At 43.3% G+C, this 27,223-nt stretch overlaps 3 protein-coding genes across 4 annotated transcripts in view; 1 reads left to right on the top strand and 2 right to left on the bottom strand.

The window, feature by feature from the left end:
- Positions 1-4,727: 4,727 nt before the first annotated feature.
- LOC115392449 (cyclin-dependent kinase inhibitor 1C-like) lies at positions 4,728-6,944 on the bottom strand. Its single transcript, XM_030097063.1, has 3 exons — positions 6,179-6,944; positions 5,899-6,016; positions 4,728-5,453 (listed from the first exon to the last, which is right to left on the bottom strand). The coding sequence occupies exons 1-2, from the start codon at positions 6,702-6,704 to the stop codon at positions 5,901-5,903; spliced, it is 642 nt and encodes a 213-aa protein (XP_029952923.1). The 5' UTR covers positions 6,705-6,944; the 3' UTR covers positions 4,728-5,453; positions 5,899-5,900.
- A 5,483-nt stretch (positions 6,945-12,427) lies between these two features.
- The window catches only part of ptdss2 (phosphatidylserine synthase 2), an 18,204-nt gene continuing 3,408 nt past the window's right edge, over positions 12,428-27,223 (top strand). The window contains exons 1-12 of one of the 2 annotated variants that reach the window (XM_030095670.1): positions 12,428-12,573; positions 13,469-13,832; positions 17,426-17,527; positions 19,229-19,311; positions 21,513-21,580; positions 22,185-22,319; positions 23,450-23,500; positions 24,443-24,556; positions 24,754-24,872; positions 24,992-25,106; positions 25,454-25,599; positions 25,727-25,912. In XM_030095670.1, coding sequence (XP_029951530.1) covers positions 13,597-13,832; positions 17,426-17,527; positions 19,229-19,311; positions 21,513-21,580; positions 22,185-22,319; positions 23,450-23,500; positions 24,443-24,556; positions 24,754-24,872; positions 24,992-25,106; positions 25,454-25,599; positions 25,727-25,912 — 1,355 coding nt within the window. In that variant the 5' untranslated portion in view covers positions 12,428-12,573; positions 13,469-13,596. Of the gene's footprint in view, positions 12,574-12,964; positions 13,304-13,468; positions 13,833-17,425; positions 17,528-19,228; positions 19,312-21,512; positions 21,581-22,184; positions 22,320-23,449; positions 23,501-24,442; positions 24,557-24,753; positions 24,873-24,991; positions 25,107-25,453; positions 25,600-25,726; positions 25,913-27,223 lie in introns of those variants that run through there. The other variant, XM_030095668.1, reaches the window with a different exon arrangement.
- The window catches only part of samtor (S-adenosylmethionine sensor upstream of mTORC1), a 21,813-nt gene continuing 17,485 nt past the window's right edge, over positions 22,896-27,223 (bottom strand). The window contains exon 6 of the transcript XR_003931772.1: positions 22,896-22,906. The gene's annotated coding sequence lies outside the window, so the exon portion shown is untranslated. The remainder of the gene's footprint in view (positions 22,907-27,223) is intronic.

The following is a 27,223-nucleotide window of genomic DNA, read 5'->3' as shown; positions in this document are numbered from 1 at the left end:
GATAAAAAAAATTGTTTACCTATTCAATGAAATCAATCTGAATTCTATCTCTTTATCAGAAAACGTGGCACTATGCTGGAATTAGCAGCAGTGTAATGAAGGAGGTCAGATTGGCCCACCTGACTTAATGAAAGAAATGATTTCATGTTGTGATGAAAATGAGACACCATCATCTGTATATAGTCCACTGTCTATTTTATTAAATTCTGGTTAGACTTGTGAAAAAAGCACAGTGGTGTGTGTGAACCACAAAAACAAGCAAAACCACTTTGATGAAATACATTTCTTCACATCTATTCAATAAACTGTAAACATCTGAATATATAGTCCCTGTGATTTAGTTGACATTTTTGTTTCTTTCTTTCTTTTGGACAGGGTTGACCCTTTCACCTTTTCATGATGTGCAACAGACCCACAGAGAAAAGAGATTTAACTAACACTCTTAACCAGAAAATGTCCCAGTTTATGTCTCATATTGACTCATAAAATGTTATTTTGCTTTAGAAAAGGGACAAATTAAAACCCACAGTGGAAACGTACAAGAGGCCCTACATCCCTTCAGGCCCAGTTTACAAGCTATCTTCATTGGTTTTAATAAGGTTTTATTTTTTTGTGTTTCAAACCACATAATTGTGAAGGTTTTGAAAATCTGCAGCACATCAAGAAACAGTTTTGAAATCCCTTTCCACAAATGATCATTACGCCTCAAATAAGTGCACACTTCAAACAATGAGCAGGGGAAAAAAACAACTGTTCTTTTACCAACGTATTTGAACATAACTTCTATTGCTCCGGAGGTGTATTTACACATAGTGTACATCACGTTTAAAATGATATATTCTTCCATCCTTTGCTGTGCGCCCGGGGAGCCCCTCCCTCCCTCCAGCACGTTATGGCCCACTGTAAAGGATCTGCCTTTTCTCTTCTCCTTCTCGGTATTAAATCCGATCCCCTTGATGCGTGGGGAGAGCAAAGTGAATTTAGAGATTGAGGTGGCAGGCCGACTCACTCCCCCTCACCTCCCTCCTCCTGCTACCAAAGTCGGGATGCAAATAAAAAAAAAAAAAAAAAAAGGAGGAGACGCAGAAAGGGGATATTTGAAAAGCTGCCACGAGTTCCCTGTCACACCGCCTCCTGCGTGGATTGAGCCGTGCTCTTTGTTACCCACAGGCATGAATACTGAGTGGATGTAAAGAGAAAAAGGCCCAGGATGAGGAAGAAAAGGGAACACTGGGGCAAGTCTGCGTCTGGGAGAGCTCAAACTAAAAATAACTTGACCTACTATTTCAGTTCCTGTGATTCCCTTATTATAAACTTTCTTTATAAAATCTTTTTCAGCGTTATAGACGTGTATATTTGATTTGTGATTAATATACTGCAATTTTTTTAGGTCTATGAGATTGGATGTGTGTCTAAAACTTAATCGTGAGCTTCGAAATACGCACGTGTCGTTCAAATTGCCAAATGTTTTTAAGTTGCACACAGTAAGCAATATTCAGCGCACACGCAGTTCCTTTGGCTCTAACAATCACCTTCCACGTCTGTCGACCCACTCCACTCATGCACACTCAGTGAAGGGGGGACAGGTGTCCAACAATCCAGCAGGCATCCACCCCCACTCCGCACTCCGAGCGCACGGGAAAAAGCCAGAGGGCGTACGCACAAAGTGACAAACACACAGGAAAAATTTCTGAAATTTGTAAAATGATCTCACCTCATTCATCTGTGTCCGTAAATTAATTGCTCAGGTTAGTAAATGAAAGAACAGTGGGGCATTTTTTTAGAAACATTTTAGTGCGTAAAATCGCCACGCGCCGAAGCGCCAGTGAAAGAAAAACACACTGCTAAGATGCATTAGGATCAGTTCAACGAATTAGTTGTTTATAGAACATTATATTTCGCTCGATTAATGTAATTAATGGAGAAAGTGCTGATTACTTTGTTGTTTCTGGGATAAACAGATTGGAAGAGCCTGTTTTAATTAAACAAACCTGCAGAACTGCATTGTTTGCTCTTCTCCAGTAGCTCTTTTCTGACAGTTTTGGTCTGCAGCTCCTAAACATACACAAGCCCCCCCTCCGTCACGCTATAGATTTGGAGGAAAAAAAAAGTGTTTTTTGGGTAGAGGGGGGTAAAGGGGGTCAGGGAGCTTTAACTCGGTGACAAAGCCTCATTTGCAGGTCAATGCGATGGCACACTCGCCTCTCCTCTCCATCCAGCTCGCCTTTGTTCCCTGTCGCCTGCGCCGATGCCAGATGGTCATGGAAAATGCTAATTCTCCCTGGCTGATTTTCATCCTTTCTATATTTAATTGCAGTCTTTGCAGACTGTCCCGTTAATTGTGCGTTTTGACTGGCGAACGTGTTTTGTGAAACTATATATTTTTCTTGGTTTGCAACATTTAGTTTGAACTGATGAGATGCTGTGTGTTAAAGCTGCATTTTATATGTTAAAACCCTGAAAGGTAAGAGGTGTTTCCACGTGGATTTGGTTGAATATCATAAAATTATTGTAAGATTCAAGATTTACTTTTTCAGTACACATTTTTGAAATGTGCTTATATTAATAACAGATTCAGATTTACAATTTAATGACCTTAAGGTGCTGTACATTGATATTGCCATTCTAAAATGAACATTAAAACAACACAGACTAAATCGATTTGTTCTTTTCGTGTGTTTTAACCATTGAAAATTTTTTTATCTTGAAGATTGGATTTAGACTATTTAATATTTGATTATAATCAGATTTATGGAAAATGTTTTTATAGAAAACAATTGTTTTGACGTCTGTACTATGCAGTTTTGTGGTGCTGTTTGTCTAAATGCTCAGAAAACTGTAAAATGATACTATTTAGCATATAGATTCCCTGAAACTTGTAATGGATGAAGGAAATAAACACTGTTTTGCTGATGGCTGGGGGCAAAGTGAGGAGGAAAAAGGTCAGCCGGGACACGGCAGGGCCCAGGAGGCTGATCCTCTCCATCAGCAGCTGGCTGCTTAATGATATTCTGTAGGAGAAGGCATGTTAATGAGGCTGTATGTTCGCTGTCATATTGTTCCTTTATGCCCGTCATATTTACAACAGGACTAAATTAAGTCATAATCATGCACTCTATTATGAGAATCCCACACTGGAGAAGTTGTACTATTTAGGCACTAAATGGTATCCAATTCCTTCTTCTTCTTCTTCTTTTTTTTTTTTTTTTTTGTTAGTCTGAATAAAATGATCTGCAATTGAAAACACAACCAGACTCAGTTTTCTCTTTCTAAAAGAGGTTTACCAGATGATTTACAGGCTTTAACCCACGACCTTTCCCAGAAAAGCTCAAATTCAAATCCTTTTGGGGGGGAAAGAATAAGATTTTAGGTTCTATTTACAAGGACAAAATGTATATAGTTACACAGCTGTGGGGACAAATAAAGGAAGATGACCCTTTTAGCAGGATGTGAGGCTGGAGCCCCCGAATGTGTCCAGTCTCCAACATAGAGGGGACTTCATTAAAGTAACACATAAACAGCTGTTGTCTTTAACATGTAAACTATTGAGAATTTAAAACTGCAGTGAATGGCGCAGCAGCTCCCCGTGGGCATATGGGCGTTAATTAGCTGGATATAGCCATAGATTAATTATAATTTTTTTCGCCCATTCGTATCAATAGAAGAGCCAGACAAAGTGCCTTTTGTTCTCTGATGCAGGACATTCTGCGGCTGACTGAATGGGTCTTGGCTATGTCTACATGGATTTGCCATATGGCAACAAAAAGGAAAGAATGGAGACGGAGAGCGCTTTGTGTTGGAAATCAGAACAAGCTCCGTCAGAGCTTATTGCTGCACAGAACTGACAAAGTCACTCAGCCCATCAAAAGTCTCCATTTTTATCAAAACATTCATGTCAGACAGTCAAATCCATCCGAATGGGTGCAGAATCTTATTGGGAATTATGAAATGCGCCTTTGTTTTGTGCGCACTCATACAGGCAGTGCGGGCCCGGCGCGCATTCACGGGGCTGCATTTGGCTTCTTTCAATTAAGAGTAAACTTGCAAGTATGACCTGCTGAATGGTTTGTTTCAATAGACGAGGACAATTACAAAGACTAGTAGTTTTCTTTTTCCAGATCTGGCAGGTGGCCTCCACGCCCGGTGTGTCCACGATGGGGTAAACAGAGTGTGTGTGAGTGGGTCTTTAGAGGGCTAGTCGAGTGCGGGTGGATGTGGGGGTGTCTTCGTGGCGGACAAAGCGGGGATCCAAAGGCAGCTGCTGCTTCTTTAGAAGGGCGAAAGGGCCTTTAAATCCGAGCCTATATCCCGCAGCTGCCGTGCTGCTCATGTGCGTCTCATAATGCGTTTTTTAGCCGCGAGCTGCAGCCCAGACAGACACAACCTTTACGCACAGAGCACTTCTACCTGTCTGCGCCAGGGAGGGGCCAGGCGTTCACAGTCATCCAGGATAATGAAGTGTGGAGAATCGGTGGTGTTTATTGTGTTACTTTAAGCTGTGTAAAACCTCTGAAGAGATCAACGTCCACAGTCAAAATATAGACTAATGCGAGTTTCATAACGCTGCGGTTCAGCGTGAAATGCGATACTGATCTGTGAAGCATGAGGCAACGAAACAACACAACCTCTTCTCAGTTTCACTTTCCACACTATATTTACCAAGCTGTTTTTTCCCCCTGTCCAAGAGGCAGTGGAAAGTAGACAAAACACAGAAACAAGTGTGCTTAAAATTTAAGTGAAAGATATTTTATTCCCATCTTTTGCAAGACATTAGGGCACTTGTATGAAAACACAGAAAAAAAACGGCTCAGAGACACGAAACAAAACTATTTTCAAGTGTGGACTACTATGTGGAAGCTACATGATTGCAAAACATCACAATACAAAATGTAAATAATATAATACAAATAAAATAAAATATGCCCTTTGGCTAAATCAACAAGGCATTTAACAAATATAAAGAAACATAAATAAATTATAAGTTAGAATAAACTTAAAAATATAAATTTACAGAGAAAAAAAACAGAAATAAACATTTATAAGCTATTGTCTCTATAAAGCTGTACACTTTTGGCCAGTGTAGACGATTCTTTTAAAGAAGTTTAGGATTGCACAGATGTTAAAACATTTAACACTGTCGAGTGGCTGTATGCAAAAGCAACAATGAATGCTACATTTGTACTGGATAGAAGTCATTCGGCGAAAGTTTCCTCTGCTTCCTCCCCTCCCCAAACCGTTCAGTCCTGAGAGTCTGCTCCGGTGTTGAGGCTGCGCTCCGCCGGCCGCCGGGACGGCGCACGGAGCCGGTGGGACTTCTTTTGTGTCCTCCTCACACCGTCTCCTGGTTTTTGTTTCTGTTGTCCCCACTCCTCTTCTCCAGCAGTCCGCGGAAATCAAAGCGATTTCCCTCCGAGTTCCTTTAAAAATGCGCAGGCAAATAGTGCAAAAACCACCTGAGGGAGGAACAAAAAGCACGGTGAGCTCTCTGAAAAGATTGTACGATTCCGCAGAAACGCGGCGATCAGCTTTTCCGAGGAAAGAAGCGGAGCGCAGCAGCAGGCGTCACCCTTTACCCGAGCATTTTCCCGCCACACGGTGACGCACATCCCCCCTCCCCCAACCACCGCAGCTACTACTATCACTACTACTGCGATTTCACCACCACAAACTCTCCCCACCCCCAGTCCCGATAACAGTCTGCGCTTCTTGGCACTCGTAACCCACTGCAATCAATGCGTAAAAACAAAATTACGCAAGGACGGAGAGTGCGTGGCGATGCGCAGTTTATCACAAACTACTGATGGTAAAAAAAAAAAAACTCAGACATATCAAAGTCATTGTGTTAGATTAAAAAGGTTTAAACACGTCGGTAAATTAAAGAGAAAGAAATCTCATTACCTTCAACGAATCCTCTTTCGTGGAGTTTGTTCCACAGGAATCGGAGACTTGGAGAGATGGCAAGAGCTCATTTCGTTCGTTTTTATATCAGCACCCCTCTTTCGTTTCACGAAGAAGTCTGTAGGGAAGAGAAATGAAGTCAGCACTTAAATCGGTGCGGTTCTGTGGATGGTGCGTGTTAATGCGCACTCGTCTAAAGCACGGTAGATTGATTTATATATATAGATATATATATATATATATATATATATATATATATATAAAGAGATATTATATTTACCTGTGATGTGTGTGTTGTTGTCAGTAGTGGCCGTCCTCTTGCGTCTCACACACGGGACCTGCCTGTGCTTCCCTGAGTTGAGTTTGTCTGTGCGGTTCTCCTGGTTGATCTCCACCGGGCAGGGAGTGCTGCTGCTCTCGGGCACGGCCAGGCGCTCCAGTACATCCATGCTGGGGGTCTCCGCCACGGCGGGGTCCGAGGAGGGCCGCTGCTTGACGGGTGCCGCGGGCACGCGGCTCCTGCCGTTCTCCAGAGAGTCGTGATAAAACGCCGGGCTCTTATCCACCGGCACCTCTTCCCATTCGTAATCCCCATCCAGCGGGGTGTTGGCCTCGAAATTAAAGTTCCATCTCTGCTGGTCTCGCTCGGAAATCTCCCGCATCTTGGCTTTCATCTCCCTGTTCAGCTCGTCGTGGTCCACCGGTCCGAAGAGGTTGCGGCAGACGCTGGTGCGTCTGTGGAGAGGGAAGGTCCTCCTGGCCACCAGCCGCTCCAGCGCGCTGCTCGATAACTGGACGTGAGACATCTCCAAAACCTTCTCCGAGGAAATCTCCCCAAAAAAAACCACAAACAAAAAATCAGACGGTGGGTTTCTTTTATCCCCGGTGCGTCTCTCAGGTGTTGTTGTTGTTATTGTGCCTAAAGTGTTTGCGAGCCTCCTCTCCTCACGCGCACGTCTCTCCGCTGCTCACGGTTCTGTTTAAATGTACCTTTCATGGTGAGTCTCTGGGTATATACCGTCGCCACAAGTCGTAAGTCAGAGCAGGCACCTCGGGCGACTCTCTCATTGGCTGCCGTAAGTCCAGCCCTCCTCAGAAACGCAGACAGCCCCCACCCCGATCTCCCTTCGACCCCCTGTGCCGACTTGGCTGTGCGCCGAGCAGAGCGCAGCGTTTTGATTTTTCTCGCAGTGTCAACCTTCAGATAAAGCCCAGGGTACTTTCCCGGTGCCAAGGAGAAGGTGTCGGAGCTGCATTTCAGGGTTTAAGATGAACCTTTCCTCCTTTTTAGGTTTCTTCCGTCTTTGGACACTTTTTTTTTCTGTCCCTTGCGTTTTTTATATTTGATCTTTTTACGCATCATATGATAAATAAATGTCACACTTGTATTGAATCATCAACAGGTGAACAATCTTATTCTGATTTTTTTTTTTTTAATTTACAAGCACAAAATAAAACGTTTGTTCTCGCCTGTTAAAACATCTGGAACCATGTTTTAATACCCAGCATATATGCGCAAACCCACATTTCTGCCTCTCCATGTTATCCTTCCCTCCTCTTCTGTCTTTCACCACAATAATACTTCTGTCAGCTCATCGGGTCGTGTCGGATCTTCACTCAGCAGTCAGCTGCGGGGGCTTTGGGCTGACGGAGCTCATTTGGTTTTACGCACAAGAGCATAGTAAACAGCAGAAAGGAGAAGCAGTCAGGAATGGAAAAAAAAGTTCTGTGGAGGATAGTCATATCGCATATGGTGATTTAGTAACAAAAGAAACAACAGCTTGAGCTTTTTTCCTGAATGAAAATGGATTTTAGACTGATAAACTTCGAGTATTTAGAATGCAAAGTGGATTAAGGCTCATTATCATGTCAAATCCTGCATTTTAGTTTGGGATAAGTGTGTTTGGCTCGAAGATAGTGAAACAATCAGCCTGGTTCTACTAGTATTTGCTATTTTTTCCAGCATCGTGTTGTAATAAGTGCGCCCAGACCATCGTGGAATAACACAACTGTCACTTCTACCGCACCGGAACAATGGTATGGATAGGTTTGGCTTTCGGTTGCCGGTGGAGCCCGGCCGGTGTCTCCGTATCCAGGACGGAGAAGGGACAACGCCTTTAGCGGCGGACAGGCGGTGCGCAGCGACGCGTAGCGGCTCCAAGCACAACTGCAGCGCGTAAAAAGTGCAGACGCAGCAGAATGTGATGACATACCGATCCCCATCAGGAAAGACTGCCTGCTCACACCTCTCCGGGAATACTCCTGTACCTCATTATGTGTCACTAATAACACCTTTTTGTGTATTTTCTGAAAGCCAATGTTTTCTTTGTTGCAGTAAATTTTGAAATGTGGGGAAAAAAGCAAATAAAAGTAAAGTAAGCCCTCATCCAGGATGAAACGGGAGATCAAAGATTAATGGAAGTGTTGTTTGTTGGCGCCCTCTAGTGGTGAGTGGCGGTTTTTAAAATATATTGCGCCATATAATCTTGATAGATATTTTTGGTTAAGTTTGTGTTAATAATTGTCACATGACAGCAAATACCCGACAGAATCAAGACATTACTTTTTTTTCTGACGCTTGACAAAATGCTCAAACACAGATGTCCTGCGTACATCAATCTACTTCAGGAGACAATCTGAATCATTCCTCTTCGGGGGAAAACCGAATAGCCATGATGTCTCCTGACAAATTTGCATCTTTGACACACACACACACACACACACACACACACACACACACACACACACACACACACACACACACACACACACACACACACACACACACACACACACACACATATTTCAGATGACTTAGCTTGCACTTTGACAGAAAAGAAAATATCCAGAGGGCTGAATCCTACTTAAAAAGAGTCTGCATGCTCACCAGACTCAGACGTCACCTCGGTTAATGGAGCAAACAGAGAACAAAAACAGGTTTGGAGGAGTGTGTGTCTGAGCATTGAGACGTTTGAAAGTAGTCTAGCTATTGTCAGGCGTTTGATAAATCACTGAAATACACTGACGAAACAAAGACCTCAAATGGTTTTAATGATGATAGAAAATCACATAAATGTCTTTTTGTAGTCAGTTTTTTTTTTCTGAATGAAGAGGGACAATTATTGCTAGAGGTCAAAGGTGAATCAGACTGGTTCAAAATGACAGGAAAGTGACATTAAAATTTCACTTAAAATTCGTGACTGTCAAGGCAATTTACAACACTTTGAACTTTAAAGCAGAAGAGTTCCAGCAGCATAAGTCCGCAGAAGATACAACTCAGTCAGAATCCACAATTCACATATTTTCATTCATTTGTTTTTATATTTTTTTCAAAATTCAGTTCACACACGTGCAATTTTATACTTATGCAGTTTCCAAAAACTGTATGATGTATTTACAAAAAAATGAAAAAAGTTACAGCACAATGGAGAGGTGTATGTAATATTGTGATACCAATGTAAAATACTTATAAATATACACACTGATGTCTTAAAAAAATCCTCTGAGTTTCTATCACAAAATAAAACAACATCCATCAACAGAATCCTCAGTGAAAAGCAATCCAACCGTTTGAATCTTTACTAAGAGACATTTATTCTAATCGTATCCATCAACGTCTACTTAAAGCTACTTATATATTTGTTGACCAAGCTGCTGCTGCTGAGTGTTGTTTTTGACTTTTAAAAGCGTGAACTAAAATGCCGCTCTCCTCGGCACTGCTGTCCACATCCACCCCCACACAGTCCACCAACCTGAGCAAACTAATCCTTTTGAAGTTTCAAAGGGGCTGCAGGCATCACTCCTGGGCCCGTTTGAAGCCAGATAAATGGTCATTTGATCCCACAATCAAAGGTGAAACCCACAAAACTGTTTTCGCTGCGTGTTGCCTTTAAGCTTGATCTTGGCAATCATGTGATAAATCAGATTAGACGGACTTCCTTGATGAGTCTGTGGCTGTTTCACAGCCGCTGGTTCTAAAAAGCAGCGGAAGATCACAGAGTGTGAACCAAGAGAAGCAGTTTTTGGTGGAAATGCTCAAGCTTTTCTACCTATGGAATATGTTTAATCGGTGTTGGGGTCAATAAGCAATAGACTGGATTTATCTTAAAACTTGAGTTCTGCAAATTATTCTGTTTACTATTTTAAACATGGGTTTCTCTGATTGTCTCATTTTATTCCCCAGCTGTTAAAGAAAGCCCATCAGAAACATTTCCCCTTTTCATATAATACTACTGAGCTGTGCGGCTCTTTGAGGCGATGCACTGACTCTTGACAATAAAATCCGCTCACTGGAGCCAGCATCCAGCTGGACCACACATTTCTGCTGCCAGAACTTGTTCTGAGATGACCTGACCCCGTATCCAGCACTGTGAAAACATTTTGTGCCGAGCAGCTTGTTCAGGAGTTAAAATAGCTCTTGGAATGTTTTCATAATACGTTTGCACGAGCAGCGACCTTGTCTGCACTGCGTGCGGCATTCACCCAACGTGAGCTGTTTCGGTCCTGATAAGATTTTATAGCTATGCGCTTTTGTCTGGGTGACCCTTTGAACTTCTTTTGAACCCCACCTCTCTATTTTTCTGGCTGCCGGACACCATGAAATGGCTTTTCCTCACCAGCCCAGAATTATACGTTGCATAGATTTCCTGACTTAATTAATTATGGCTGCTGGGTAATTCATTTAAGGACATGATGAACAATGCTGAAACAATGAATATGGTCAAATTCTCTCCATATTGGTGTGTTTTTTCTTCTTCTTCTTCTTGCTTATCTTCCACATAGTCATGCTAAACTGAGTGCCGACAGTAAAACCTTGTGGTCCTCTCACCAATCATTTACATCTCTGGAAACAAACTATATTTTCCTACAGTTTATGATCAGTGGCCATCGGTCCTGTTTGCATCAACAGTGGCCCTCCAGGTTTCCCAGATTGTTGCCATTGGCAGCTATCCTGTAAGCACACAAAACCTCATAAGTTCTCAGCTTAATATAAAGTTGCAGTGTTTAAACTGACAAGATATAACATTTTCAACATATTTAACATATTCAACAGAAATCTTCTGACATATATGTCTCTGCTATGTCCAGGCTTTTCAGTAAAGTTAGTTAAGGAAGGATAAGCAATCATTCTGCACACTGGAGAATATCAGTGATAATAATATACAGTGAAAATTATTCTCAGAAAAATATCAATCACAGCATTGCTCTCCTCGTGAAAACAATTTAATACTTCATTGCTCGCTTTGAGATAATTACTAATCTCCATCCTGCTCATAGGTTGCCTTAACTATACATTGAGCAGTAAAATTGCACAATGTGGCATACAGGGAACAGCAGGGTTAAAGGTCTGGCTCAAGGACCCATAGGGATTTGAAACTCTGAAGTTACAGTCTGCTTCTTCGACCAATTCCATAACTAGTATTTAGATCCATTTAATGTGAAAATACAGATTTATTGAGCTGTCCAAAAACAATCCAAAAGTTAAAGGAAGAAATAAGAGCTTTTTCATCATGTCTGATGCAACTGAAACAGCCATGATGTTCTTTAAACTGAATGAGAAGAAGAGCTCCTTTATTTTTAACACAATAGAATGTGACTGTGAAATTGTGATTTTCTCAACTGATATGAGCTGATGGATTTTCCAGCTTCGACTGGGTAACAATATCTTTTTTAATAAGTTTGTCGACTGGTTCAAGAGAGAAAGGCCTGCTGTAAAAGTGGCAGAGGAGAAAGGTGTTTGCACATGTCCAGATGTTTTCAGATTGCTTGATCAGTGCACATGTCAAGTTGAGTACCTGAATGGCTGGAATAAAACCCTCAGCATTTAAGAGCAGCGGAAATTCATGAATTTTTGATGAGAGTTTTCACAAATTCTATAAAAATAAAACGTTGATGTTCTCCACAAAATGTGCAATAAGTGATCTTGCCTATAGCTGCATTTTAATGCTAAAACAATGGAGTGGTGGGCAGTGCAACTTTGTATGTCTGTGTAAAAAAATGCCCCTTGCAACTGAAACATTCTCAAGTGAAAATGTGAAAGTATGACTGATCAGAAATGAAAACTTGATCTTTATTTACATTGATTTAAAACTAAAAATAAAGATGAAATAAAAATGAATAAATGAATTGTTTATATTTATAAAATTCTTTGCTATTGGTTCAATATTATGTTTATTTGAAATTTCCAAGGGCAGTTTCTCTTAGCGATAAGAAAAAAAAGAACTTGCTGTGTGTGTTGGGGATTTTGACACATACAGGATAAAACGTGTCTGAACTGAGTCGTATTTTCTTGCACGATTTCACTGTAATTGTCTTTGTGGGCAATCCCTGGATAAAGCCGACAGATGGCACAGCTCGTCAGCGCTTCATGCCGGCGGATGTCCTGCTGTTTCAAAGTAAGAGCGGCACACAGTGAATTCATCGGTGATTCTTTTATTGTGGAGGTTCGAAGCGGATGCGGGATTGTTGCTCCAGTCAGCGTTTCACCCATGTGATGTATTTCTGTGTATGTGTGTGTGTGTGTGTGTGTGTGGACACTGCAAGGTCGACAGTCTGCGGCGGTTCGGCTGTGTGTAGCCACTTTGCATGGCGGGTTTAAGAGACTTGTGCTAATGTCGCGCTGACAGTTTGGGAACTGCTCTGGGATTACAATCCGTAATCCCTCAAATTCACCTGGTAAGTCCTTCAGCTTCATTTTGACTGCAATAATGCCTGTTTCCTGTGAAATGGTTAATAGATAGCTAGCTGTAGAACATAGAACTACTCTCCACTGTAGCGTTCTCGGGTTGTAAAAGCACAACTTTACTGAACCACATAGTTTTGCGCACGCGCGCCGTGACTCCACTGACCGTCGTCTGCGCGTGCGCGAATCGTAACAACAACAATGGCGGGTTCCGGCGAAATGCTTGTGCTGCTTTTTTAATTTAACAGCAATCCTCTAACTAATTACAACATTCCATCACTTGGAACATTGGAGACATCGCTTATATGTTACTATGTGAGCCCGTATGATGAAGAAGGACAGCTAAAAGGCGCTTTAATGTTTACGTGTACGCATATGTTGTTGGGTTACAGAAACACAGCGCCCACTCGCGGCCTGGCGTGCGAACTAAAGCGGTTTTAACATTGCTCGCGCTCCCGGTCGCTACCGGAACGTTTTCCGTCAGTGCGCGCGACTTTCCTGGAACACGGCAGCGTTTCCAGTTTCTCCTCCGAAAAGGACAGAATCCCGGTTGGAGGAGGTCAGTCAGTCAGCCACAGCGTGCCTAACTAACGCCGCGGTGTGACATGCGTCTGGCTAAACGTCCCCGTGCTGTGAATTATTCACCGTTTATTACTTCTCTGTTCAACGCCGAGTCAGAAAGTGGTCATCGGTGACACATGACGGTCCTGGAAGCGCTCTGTTGTGAGTAGGAGTCGTCAGAGAGAGGGAGAGAGGGAGGGAGAAAGAAATCTCAGCACGTTTCTAATCTGCATGTGTGTGCATGTCCTGATCTGGTCAGAGGCAGGACGTGATTTTCAGGTTGCTCTCTCCTCCCCTGGTAACACTCATTTCCTCCGACCACCCCAGGATGCTCCCTGCTGTCACTTGGGTGGGGCAGACGCGGGTGACGGTTGACGGGAGCGGAGCTCGCGGATCGTTTTAAAGGCACCGAGGGTGGTTGGTCTGTTTTAGTTAAAAAAAAAAAAAAAAAAAACATGACCAAACCGGAGCCCAAGAAAAGTGCCGCGATCGCCTCCAGCAAGTGCGCCACAGCCGCAGCCGCAGCCGCATCCGCCGCCGAGCAGGTCAACAACGGCTCCGTGGATCCCGGGTGTCCGGAGCAGAGCACCGTCACCAAAGCCAGGGTGATGAAGCAGACCTCCAGGGAGAGTCTCCACAGGAAAAACACGGAGAGCGAGGTGTATGACGACGGGACCAACACCTTCTTCTGGTGAGCAGCTTCTGACAATGTCACAGTCTACAGCAGGACTTTCACTGAGCACTGCATGTAGGAAAAGGAAACGAAGAAATGTGGACAGTAAGGGTGTGTTTATGTTTCAAGGTGAAGTGAAAGACGAGCTTAAGTGACCACCATTAATCACAAAATCTTATGACCTTGAGCCGAACCTCTAAATGTACTCCGATCCATGACTGATGTCATTGATCACAACTGAAATCGTTTGTTAAAATTGATTGCAGGGCATCAACAGGGCAAATTGTCTGTCAACGATGCTTATGTGGCTCACGGAGGCTCTGCGCTTGCTGTTGGCAGGACACCAGCTAATATCTCACCTTCAGCAGAATAATATCCACAACTGACCTGTATCGGGACGAATATCATGTCCATTCAGCATGGTTGAGTGAAATCTGCTCTCCTTACAGTTTGCGCACACCGAGTGAGCGTGTTCGTGTGTGCAAGCTGCAGGTGTTGCAGCCAGTCTGGAAAAGTGGCATTCCTTTCTGCAGCCGTTTTTTAATTTACGGCCACCTTCAGCCTGTCGCTCCTGACACGGTTAAGCACAGTGAGCGTGCGTGTGTTTCATCTCTAAAAAGCAAGGGTCAACAAGAAACTGCTAAGCTGTCCAATATCTTTGGCAGCAGACAAGGCAGGTCCTCCCAGAGAGAGTCTTAATGAGAATTTCTCATTACAGTGTTACAGCCTTGTCCTCTGGGTTCAGTAGTATTAGACAGAGAGACTTGCTCGTAGTGTCTACAGACGTTCCATATACAACATTTACATTATTTAGGGTTTAAAAAATAGTGCCACCTTCCAAACTGCCCTATAGAGTTGCTCCAGCTGTGGTTGAAACTGTTATTTATGTAATTCAGGTGAGAGATCTGACTCTTCCAGTTTAGTTAAGAAGAGCTGATTAAGAATGACTGTGGATCCAAAAAGAGTTAAGGGAAAGATTTGAAAAGTAGCAATCATTAAAAGCTGACATTCATGAGTTATGTTCTTTAACAGACTTATTGCCCACACAAATATCAAATGAAAACAATGCGAAGAAGTATTCCAAGCTACCTTTTGATACCTGTTACAGAATATTGTGCTGCTTTTACCACAGGCCAGCCAGAGAATCCAGGATATGGCGTTAAGAAAGATCTCAGAGGATTTCTGCCTGTGGAGTCAGAGCAGGAACGCACTTGGCTGTGTGTGGGAGTCAACCAAGTGTTTCAGAGTTATAACGAGGAACTGTTTGTGGATGACGGCAGCTTCCTCCAGTTGTTCAAGGGGACGGTCACGTGGATTCCAGCCTACCTTTTAGGCACAGAAGAATAGCTGGTAGCTTGGATTGACTTCTTCAACTGTCAGCCTTCAACAGGCTTCAGTAAAAAGGCATTTTGAAATAAAATGCATGAGAATTATTTTTGCTACTGTCTCTCGATCTGTTAAATTGTCAAATCAGTTCACTAAAGTTCCTCAGGATCACAGACTAATTTGTTGTGAAAGTAATTTTATTTGGGTTTTCAACCAGAAGTAAGGTGAATAATCCTTTCAAGCTCTGCTGGCTTCGGCTGCAGCACACCGTCATCCGCGTCCCTTCACTCCCAGTGTTGTGTGGTTGTCAGGCAAGAGAGAAGCCAGGCCCTCCCCTGTGTCTGCTGCCAAACAGGTTGGATCAGGAGGTGGAACAGGGAGAAAATGCTAATAACACCTGGCACGTCACGTTGTGATTCAGACTGCGCTGAAGGGCTGTCGAGGGACGACTGATGTTCTTCAGTCTGACAGATGAGAGCAGTGACACAAATGGAAATGAAGCTTTTTAAACTGCCATCACATTGCACTATAAAACACTGTCAAATAAACAGACGGATCTTTTGCTTCGTCACTAATTTTGTGTTCCTTAGAGGAAGTCCCAGTTGACCAGTTATGAACAGTAACTACTGTCCTTGTAAAATGACAGTTGCTGTCTTCTCATTTATCCTTGTGGGCCGGTGTTGGCCCAAGGCCGGCATGCTTTACACCCCGGCTCTAAGTGGTTGCATGTCATCTGGCTGTTTTTCCAGGTTGTGGAGCCGAGAGTCACAAACTGCTTTCAGTGATAATAAATGTCTGTGTTGAGTAATTCTTTGACACGTGTGATAATTGTGGATGTAAAACCGACTGCCTGATTTAAAAGTTACAACACGGTTGTTGGATATTATCCAGAGTTCATGGGGCTATGTAGATATATAGTGTGTGTCCTTAGACTGTTCTGTGTGTCTTCAAATCTTTTTCTGTGTTGAGACTGCATTTTGATATATATACAGCCACTTAAAAATCTGATAAATCTATTGTGGAGCTCTAATTCTGAGGAAATAGTCCAGCATGAAGTTAGATGAGAGATATTTGAGATTATTTGGAAGCAAAACGACCTTGCTGTTGGAACTTGTTCAAAGTACATATTTGTCACCGTGCTTTAAAAAGTGAAGCAAATATTTTTGAGACGAATTTAAGTTTGCTCTGAACACCAGGACTCCCTCAAAAGGGAAGTTTATGTTTTCAGATGCTCTTCTTTCATTCAGCGCTTATTAAATAAAACATTTACTGGGATCCAAAGAAAGTGTATTTCACTAACCTGATGCCGTTCTCTTCAGTCGCTGCTGCAGGCTGACAAATCATGAGTTTATTAGTCTTAACCGGGAGCTTTTTTATTTGTTATTTGAGGTTCACAGCCAGCCGATGATCTGCTCACAGTGAAGCAGTGGGGTGTTTTCGGCTGCAGCATGCACTGAAGAAGTCGGTAAAGGGTGGGAAATAGTTTAAACCTGTTCAAAAATGTTGATTTTCACTCAGCATCCTTGGAGTGAGGTAACAGATATATCATATCCTTCAAGTGATCTTATAATTATGTCCTGAGATTATTCAAATGCTTGTTCTCTAGATCGTTCTAGTGGGGTGACTGATTCTATTTCACGTCACCGTTTGACTAAGACATTATCAGTAATCACTTAAATCAGCCTTTGGCCCCTTCAGTGCAGGTGAAGGCCACAGATCGTACCATAAATAACAAAGGCCAAGGGTTGACGTGCTGCCGTGGCGTGATGCCTGTGGCATGAGGAGGACTGCACTTCATCCACTCTAATTGAATGTTAGATATGAGGATTTTCACAGGCCACAGTGAGACAAGTCCTCAGGAAATTGATGCAGAAGCTATTTTTGATTTGTATTCTTACCTTTTAAGGACATTTTGGACTGAAGTTTGTGGCACATCCCTTTTTTTTTCTTCTATTTTCAGCTGCAGTAACCTAGTTTCCCAAAAGAAATCATTTTAAAGCTGCAGTCTTTGATGTCTCCTCTTCACTGCTTTCATTTGTATTTGTATGTACTTTAATGAGCAGGACTATAGATTTTCAAAATAAAGGCTTTGTCTATTGATCCTCAACATGTTCTCACTTTACTTGCGATGCAATTGTATATATCTGAAGTCTCTCCCATGATGCCATCAGATTTGATCTCTATAATCTTATTTTCAATCCTCAAGTGACTTTTATTACATTTTTCTTTTCGGAAATTGCATTAACGTCCCTCTTTCTATCTTTGCTCTCATCTTCTGTCCCCAGGCGAGCCCACACTGTGACAGTGCTGTTTATCCTGACCTGTGCGCTGGTCTACGTCACGCTGTTAGAGGAAACTCCTCAGGACACAGCTTACAACACTAAAAGGTCAGTAGGCTGCCTTCACCATTCTGGGTTGTTCCACAGAGCCAAAAACCTCGCAGGACATGTACATGCACATCGTCAGATGAACGGCTTTTCTCATTTCCTCTTCACGTTATGGCACATTTTTTTTTCCTTTTAACTGGTAAATTGTGTTGCTTGTCTCCCATTGACCTCCAAGTGAAATATCTCTTATTCAACACTGTTTGGTGTGAAGCCACAGCAACATGAGTGAGTTGTTTCCAAGTGAATCACCCTTTTGGTAACATTCACCTTAAGCCCTGCTGGCCTCGTCTCAAGGCCACGCGTACCAACCTGCTGCTTTTCACCAACATATAAAAACACAAGCGCTGCACCACGGTGTAACACCTTGAACTGAATAAAAGTTTCTGAATGTACTGAGAGGGGTAGAGACTTGAAGGAAATGACTGAAAAGTGATTCAGTTTCCTTTTGTTTGTGCCAACTTGAGAAAGTGGCACAGTGCAGTTGGGTCTGGGAAGCAGTTAAACTGATCCAGAAAACAGTCAGAAAGAAGGCTCCAAAAACCAAAAACTTCCCACTGTTTTCATGCAAAAAGAGTTTTTAATAGGATTGCAAAGTCATTGGTTTTGATATTCTGTGTGGTTATTTGTTATCTTCAGTCACGGTGCATGTGGTTGTGTGATTATTATGTGGCTTTGGTGGCCTGATGACCAGAGGTGTGTTCCTTCACACACTTTGAGGGAAGGAGACTTTCACTGCTCTGCCATCTCTTGACGTGTTGTAATTCTTGACTTATTCATAAAGTATTTGGTAGGAAAGTTCATGAGAGGCGAAGCTGCATTGTGTCAGAAGATGCCCCGAGGCGACGAAGCTGTTTACTGTGATTTGACTGACTGGGATCGTTGACTCGCTTCGGGGACACACGGCCTGAATCAGTGACTGGTGTGTTTGATTGTAGGTTGTGTTTGTGTGCATGTTGTTGCTGTGAGGAATTGCGAGATGGCTCTTAACAGGATTTGCTGCAGTCAGCGCTGTCCGGCTCATCGGGATAAAGACCCTAGAGCTTCTTCCTGGCAACACACACTCACTCTCGAGCGGGTGGTCATACTCTCACTTGTTTGACGTGTACAATCAACAGATTACATTATGATTAGCCTTAGCATTAGCATTATGATTTAATCTAATTTCCCCAAGCTATACCTTCATTTTGACACGTTAAAACTTGAATCCCCACCCACACTCATCCGTTCACAATCAATCAGTCGATCACACACTCCTGTGCCCACACTGGCTGGCAGGCACACGCTGTAATCTCATTGCTTGGCTCGCCTCCTAATCCTCCTCTGTTTACCTTTTAAGTTCGAGGAATATCCTCATTTGGTCTTTCGGTCGTCGGAGCCCAGTGCAAATGTTTTGCCGAGGTCGCCCGGATCTCTCCGCAAACACAGAAGTAATCTGTCGTGAGGAGTGAGAGCGTGACCGGCAGCTGAGACAGGCCTCCAGATTCCGGTTAAATCAAATTATACCTCATGACTTTCCCCTGCCTGCGCTGCATACCTACAGTTTGTTGGAGCCTTTGACGTCACAGATATTTTTAGGAGAGCACAGGCTTAAAAAAAAAAAGGACGGTTCAAAGTGTTTTCAGTCTGTGAGGGGAAAAAAAAGAATGACTTACAAAGCCCGTCTGTTAATAACACCTTTGGTTCATGGTTTTGTCGCTGCAGGGGGATTGTTGCCAGCATCCTGGTGTTCCTGTGTTTCGGAGTGACGCAGGCTAAAGATGGACCCTTCACCAGACCGCATCCAGGTACGTACAGCACATTGACCATCCAAGTGAAGCAACTACTGATTAAAATATGTTTCTTGTAGCTCGTTAAAGTGGAATAAATTACAGGTGTTTGCTCATGAAGGTCGTATCTGCAAATTAGTAGAGGAGTAACTTGAATGATGTTTGTTTTAGGTAGTCAAGATAGCATCAAATAAAAAGCAGATTGTCAAATATGGCCTTTTTGAAGTGGAGCCCTTTTTTTTTTCCAAAAGAACTCATTGAAAAGGTCGTGACCGAGTTCATCCATGATCAATGATTGAGTATCTGATTGGCATCGGTTCTTGTTTTCCTTTTTCCTCAGTGGGTTAATGGTTTGTTTTTACACTCTGTTAAATGCATTAAAGTCAGACACAGAGATTCGTTGATGGATATCCACTCTGTAGGCGACGCACACTCTTTAATGTGGGTTTATTTATTTAATGAGTGTTCTGACCGTCGGACCTGAAACCTGCAGGTCTCAGGTTTGAGCGCTGCGATCAACATGAGGGTTTTTTTGTTTTGTTTGTGTTTTTATAATTTTCCAGAGCTAAGAAGGCACACATGACCTTAAACATCTGCTGTTAACATTTTCACATTTCCAAATAGCCAGCATTTACTCACACACACACACACACGACAGAAGTTTACCTCTGTCAGTGAAACATGCAGCACGACACAGACCAACTCTTTCCATTCCCACTGGGTCTCACTACCGCTGATCTGTAAAGACAGCCTGTTACGCCGCATGAATATTCTGCACCAGACGGGCTTTAAACTCCGTGTCAGGGACGTTGAGCTCTTTGGAGACCTTCTGTGCCTTCAGCCGAATAACGGCTTTGGTCATGTTCAGTCTGTCTGTCTGTATTCAGTGTAGTAGGGCGAGTCTTTGTGTGGCGTGATGTTGATGGATGCTCTTGCATTTTGTTGCCCTTTTTTTTCGTGTAAGTGAAAATATTGATTTGCATTTACAAGCAGCCTCCAAAGCATTAGCAGGCCCCTAAAATGTTGACAGCGTAGCTTCCTTTTACTGTAATTGGCGATTGAGTTCATGCATCCAAAGCCCAGGTGTTGTTGTCTTTTAAGGTTGTATTGATTATTCCTCCCTTGGTTTCCTGTTCGGAAGGATAAGAGTACCTGAATGCAACTTCAGTCAACATCTGAGAGTCTCATGTTGGCTTCTAATATGAAATAGAAGTCCTTTAAGTGGTGGGGATCAATGCTAATTGTAATCATCAAATCAAAGGAGACGTCTGGACAAATGAACTGTGTTGAGAGCAAGTGGAGCCTCCTGGGTTCCAGTCAATGTCCCGTAGATAACGAGATAAACAGCAGCAAACACACCAAACAGGGTGGCTGCTCCTCCTGACTTATAGCTGCAGTGCTGACGGTACTTTAAACTCACCAAACAACAACTGACTCCAGAGGGAAGAGAATTAAGATGTGACGGAGGACGTGGGCAGAATCGCACTGAATGCTGCCAGTTTTTGATGGTCTGAAGCGCCCGGGCAAGAATTTGGGTTCCCACTGTCTTCTTGCCCCCTCCTTTCATGGACTGAAAGACAAGGGGAGGCTTGTGTGTGACGCACAGCGTCTCACACACACACACACACACACACACACACACACACACTGACCTGTTGAGCCGGCCATGTGGCTTCTGATGTTGTTCATCACTCACTCGCAGCCAAACGCTGCTCCACAGATCAGTGTCTGGGAGTAAAGAAAACCCCGAGGGCGTTTTCAGATGTGGAACCTGTCGCTCTCGATGGATCACCTGCTGGCTGTTTGGCATTAAATAAATATAATTGAAAGGGAAAAAAATAAAAGTTTTGAAGTTTTAATTGAACAGAAATGAGACTTTGATTAAAATATGTCTTTATCCATTGTGTTCATTGTGGACGGCTTTTATGTGAATGGTCACGTGACTTTTTGAGTCCTTACAGCATATCCCACATTGCTGAAGTGTTTATTTTGTGTAGGCAGAGTAAGGGAAGTGATGGGAGGAGTGAACGTTAAAAACAGGACATGAACAGAGAAATGACATGAGCAGACATGAGAATCTTGGCAGGAACGGTGCGGAAATGAATCATCCAGAAAAATTCATTTATAAATGTCACAACATTACCTTGGTATGTGTGTTTAATTCACTTTATTTCCCTGTTTCCTTTTTGCTTATGTAACTTTTCTGTCTCTGTCTCTAGCTTACTGGAGGTTCTGGCTTTGTGTCACCGTCGTCTACGAGCTGTTCCTCATCTTCATCCTATTTCAGGTTGGTGTTCCAAGATAAGGCCCAGAGCAGTCAAAGGTTCATCCAGTCACATAATATCACTGCTTAGAGGAAAAACTACATTGCAGTTGCATAAAGGCGCCGTAATCGTACGGCAGTCATCCTTTGTGTGGGTTTTCAAACATTTTGGAGAAACATTCCGTCTCCTTTCCTCACAAGGAGGCAGCTTCACTCCCACACTGAATCCGTCCTCTGTTTTCTGGGCATTCGCTCCTAACTTTTACTCAGATATTGGACAGTGGGATTCAAGAAACCAAAAGTCCAGTTGGAGGCGTCTTAAAGCATACTTAATCACCCACCAAATGAAAGGAGTTTGATTTGATTTGAGCTCCAGTCACTGGTGTTTTCTGTGGCGGTCCTCGGAAGCCTCTTTCAGTTTAATTTGAGTGTCTGTCTCTGTGCCAAGCACAGTATCTTAACCAGGCCTTCAGGGAAACAAGAAAAAAGTGTGTTTGCCAGAGTTTTATTAGAGTTTGCAGGGTAGCGCTGTAAAAACTTTATTGTACAATATGAGGTACAACCAAGGCAGGGAGTGAACACGCTGTGACGATAACCCGCTAAACTCTAGTGTTTCCTCATTCCACAGACGGTTCACGACGGGCGACAGTTCATGAAATACATCGACCCCAAACTGGGGGTCCCTTTACCCGAACGCGACTATGGAGGGAACTGCCTCATGTACGACCCGGGCAACACCACCGACCCCTTTCACAACATCTGGGTGAGAAAACACATTCTGCTTGGTGTAGAAAAACACTTAATGTCTGCATGATTAGCATGACAGTGAAACTCAATAGAGCTTCTGTCCGAGCTGACTGTTGTACACATGCTTATCTTCCTTTCCTCTCTAGCTCTCATTCACATAAACCAGCTCGTACTGTGTGCGAACTGACCCCAGCAGTTAGTGTGTGGTGCAAATTACTGCCAGTCAGTGGAAGCGGAGCTGCCTCTGCTGCCCCCGGGGGAGGCAGCCTGCTGCTGTCTGCTGCTGTGACCCCCATCTCCGCTGTTAGCCTCATTTCAGCGCGTCAAAGCAGGCCGCGCCACAACTTCCACCACGGAAATGCACAGGCTTTTGAAAATGTCAGAATACCATGTGATATTTGGAAATGACCTTTTTTTTTCCCCCACCTTCCAGATATAAAAGTTACAGTAAGAATTGAATTCAAAAGTAGAAAAATAGAAAAGGATTCATCGTGAAGGAGCCAGAATCACTCAGTGCTTGCTGGACTTCATTAGAGCGATAACCGCGAGACTTTATTGGCCCGTCACGAGCTTGAGTGACGGCTGCACAGGCCGCGCTCTCACCTGTCATATCAGCTCTCATGATATGAAAAAAGGGACGATAAAGTAGGATATTAACCGGGGGAGCGGCACTAATAAAAGCAGCCTGGGCCTGTCACTCCACTGGTCTCATCACTTTGAGAAGTGCTGTCAGTGCCACGCTGGATCGCCGAGCTCCTCCGAATTGTCTCTACTCATCATGCAGGGTTTAGCCGGGAGCCTCCTGCTGTCGGCAGCAAGCAATTTACTGCGGACTCATCCTGGAAACAGCCGCATAATAGCCGTGCACCCTGGTGTGGAGTTATATGTCATCAGTATATGTGCACGTGGCTTCAGATACGGTGAATTGATGGAATTATTTCACAGTATTTACTTTGTTTTTCAAATAAACTTACTAAAGTGGCCACAGATTTGTACAGTAATGTCTGGTTTTAACTTAATTCGTTTTTTGAGATGAGCCGATTGTTGCCTTTTGATGATTGTTTATCAGGGTTTTATTTGACTTTGAAGCTCAGCATCGCTTGATCATGAAACTTGGTGTTAATTCACCCTGGTTTGTCTTTGCAGGATAAAATGGATGGTTTTGTTCCCGCTCACTTCCTGGGGTGGTACATCAAGGTACGTTTGCCCAAAAGTCAGAATGTTGTTGAATATACACCCATATTTTTACAGCTTAAAAGATAGAGATTGCACAAAACATGTTTCAGATTTGGTTGACATTTACATCAGCCAATTGCACATAGAAATCAAAGAAGACAATTTCTGTTTTATATAAAATTCCGCTGTACAAAAACTCCGTTCAAGTATTTTTTGACACAGATCAAGAAACAGTCCAAGTCAGCCCGCACAGATGCAAACTGGAGAAAAGTATTTTTTCATTTCATGGGGTCTTCAGAGTTAATGAAGAGGACTCACTAAGAAAAACAAACACATTCTGAATTGCTATTAGTCTCATAAATCCTGTATTTTATTCTCACATAACTGTTCAGAAATGGAACGTACATTCAGGGTTCCTGCAGGGTCTGAAAAAATCTTAAATTTGATCTTGTATGTCTTGAATTATGTTGCCAGAAACTTGCTCCCGATATTGTTGTGATTTTAGTCAGTTTCACTCTTTCCAAACCGTCAGTTTATTTTGAAATTACGAACCAGTCATTGCTAAGTTTGCAGCCTCCCGGTGGGAAATGGTCAGAAAGTGAAGCCGTCAATCACGCGCGTCGCCTGAGAGAGCTGACTCAGGAGCTCGCAGTGAAATGGAAGCATGAGGAAGCAGCTCTAGATTTAGACCAGTGTTTCTCAATCCTGGTCCTCAGGCCCCCCCGCTGTCCAGCACGTTTTAGAAGTTTCCCTCTCTTCCCCTCTCGTTTTTGCCGGTATGGCTGTGCTGTGCTGGGCATTAAATTCTGTTTTAAATCGTCTTAAAAATTCTTAAATTTGACTTGTAGAAACTTGTAGAAACCCTGACATCCCTGTTGTTGTATTGTGTTGCTAATCTATTCACACCATTCTCATATTCTTCTTATTTTGTTTAAACGGCGGTTTTTCTTGTTTTTCCTTTAGACCCTGGTGATTCGCGACTGGTGGATGTGCATGATAATCAGTGTTATGTTTGAGTTTCTGGAGTACAGCCTGGAGCACCAGTTACCAAACTTTTCAGAGTGTTGGTGGGACCATGTAAGTACCAGCATGTTCATACGTCTCCACCTGGTGTATCCAGTGTATCAGAGTAAAGATAACGTGAGGACTGGGATGTAGAAATATGGGTCAAGAAGATGCTTTAACTCCCACACGTTTGCAATAAAATTGCCTTTCTTTGTGGGCGGGAGCTGGCTGCGCAGGAGCTTCCCTAACAAAGCTGTTTCCTCCTCCAGTGGATCATGGATGTGCTGGTCTGCAACGGTTTGGGGATCTACTGTGGCATGAAGACGCTGGCGTGGCTGTCCATGAAGCCGTACCAGTGGCAGGGCCTCTGGAACATTCCCACTTACAAGTATGACTGCAGAAATCTCTGCTCTTGAATGAACATTACAGCAGGTTTTGCTTTCGTTTGAGAAGCTCCTGCGCCTTCACTGGTTTTATCTAACAGTGTTTGATATCTGCGTCGATCAGGGGGAAGATCAAGCGGATAGCTTTCCAGTTCACGCCGTACAGCTGGGTGAAGTTCGAGTGGAAGCCTGCCTCCAGCCTGCGCCGCTGGCTGGCCGTGTTAGGCATCATCTTCATGGTGAGAAAAAGTGTTCGGTGATTCCAGAAAGAAATATACAGATTCTCAAGCTGAAATATGAGCTCCCTCTTGTGCCGTATGCTGGGAAGCCATTAAATAAAATCAAAATGTCTATTTTGGAAAAAAAAAAATACCAAATGGCATAATAAATTTGAAAGTCCTCCGTATCTGATTAAGAACAAACAGCTGTTGTTCTTCATGTTTTTGCTTTAAGAGAGATCAGAGGTCAACATTTTCTCACTTTCAAAACGTTTCAGAATCAGTGAAATCGATGTAAAACAGATGTAACTCGGTTTTCCTTGTGGTCTCTTCATTGGCCCTCGCTCTTTTTCCATCCCGTCTGTCAGTTTCTGTTGGCGGAGCTGAACACCTTCTACCTGAAGTTCGTGCTGTGGATGCCTCCTGAACACTACCTGGTGCTGCTCCGCCTCGTCTTTTTCGTCAACGTGGGAGGAGTGGCCATGAGGGAGATCTACGACTTCATGGACGACCCGTGAGTGGATGAGGAATCAGTGAAAACACCACAGATCTTTTCCTGTTTCTCTGAAATACCCGCCATAAACAGTGTTTTGTTTTTTTACAAGTTGTTTGCTCATTCCACCGTTTCCTGATTCCAACAGGAAGTTCCATAAGAAGCTGGGCCAGCAGGCGTGGCTGGTCGCTGCCATCACAGTGACCGAGTTCCTCATCGTGGTCAAGTACGACCCCAACACCATCATGCTGCCCATCCCCTTCTTCATCATGCAGTGCTGGTTCTTAGGAATCCTCCTCATCCTCATCTGGACCCTGTGGAGGTTCTTCATCCGGTAAGAAGTGAAATCGAGACAAAAACCTGTTATTCTCAATGAGAAACAGAGAAGGCTCAAAGTTTCTTGTGTCTTTATGGCGGAGGCGTTCTCTCTCTCTGTGATTGAGTTTATTTTGCATTCTGGGATTCGAAGAATTCCCACAGCGTGTCTCTTTTGAGCCAGCAGGGCAGCGGCGACGTCTAGCGACCTGCTGCGGTCCTTTAAGCACCTCTGAGCTGGTGCTCTTTAACATGTTGAGGAGCAGAAAGGTGGAAGTGAAAACAGGAGTACAAGTTTTGGTGTGCGCGCACACACACACAAGTTCGCAGTATCAAGCCACAGGCGCACAAGCTGATGATCCTGAGTGAGTCTGGATGACAGCGCAGCTCAGCCACACACACAAAGATCACTGCAGTAAATTAGCTGGGAAAACAGCCTTAAAGTCATCAAATCATCCAGTCACTGCTGCTTCACGAAAATAATACAACCTTGAAGTGTGAGATCTCCCATTCAGTGTTTTCTCTCTGCTGGTTTAATTTCCATCTATCAGCTCAAACAGTCAGCTAGTCTTAGTTACTTTTAGTTTAATTCACCTACTGAGGATTATTCCAGTGAAGTGCAGCCCAGCCCCAGCTTGTTAAGCTTCTTGTCTGATTTCTCCCTCCTCCTCCTCCTCCTCCTCCTTCCCTCTGCTCTTACTTCCTTCCGCTAATGCTCATCAGTAATGCGGTAATGTCCTTGTCCAGTGAGGTAGGTGTAGCAGATGGGTGTTTTGCCCTGTCTGTTTTCTCCTTTCAGCAGGAGGTTCTTTTATTTGTTTTTTGGTTCACCATACCACCAGCACTCTCCTGGATTCACCTCCAGCATGACGCTCCTCACGGTTCTTATTCCTTTCATTCCCCGTAACATCTTATTGACTCTCAGTTTAAGACACACCACTTCTGCTGATATGAGACGGGTCAAAGGTTAACTTTTTATATTCCAGTTTCATTATTCTTTTGAGAATAACCCCTCAACTGTTCATGATATTGAGACGGTTTAAAAGTATGCCAAAACAGAGAAATAAAGGTTCCAGATTCACCAGGGTGTCACGATTTCTGTCAAAAACACAAACATTTCAGAAGCTCCAACTGTTTTTCCTTTTATGGAAGTTCTACACGTGTCAGACATTCCTACAGCGAGTGCCTCAGTACCGTCAGAACACAGGAACATTGAAGAACAGACTATTGTCAGTTCTGCAGCCATGAAATCAAAAAACATCCCTTTTAGTTGTTGTACAGTGACAAAATGGTACACACTCACACTCACTAACACACACTCACACAGTCA

Source organism: Salarias fasciatus, chromosome 7 (genome assembly GCF_902148845.1).
Source record: "Salarias fasciatus chromosome 7, fSalaFa1.1, whole genome shotgun sequence".
Lineage (NCBI taxonomy): Eukaryota > Metazoa > Chordata > Actinopteri > Blenniiformes > Blenniidae > Salarias > Salarias fasciatus.
Note: the sequence above shows the minus strand (reverse complement) of the source record. Positions and strands in the feature narration are given on the sequence as shown.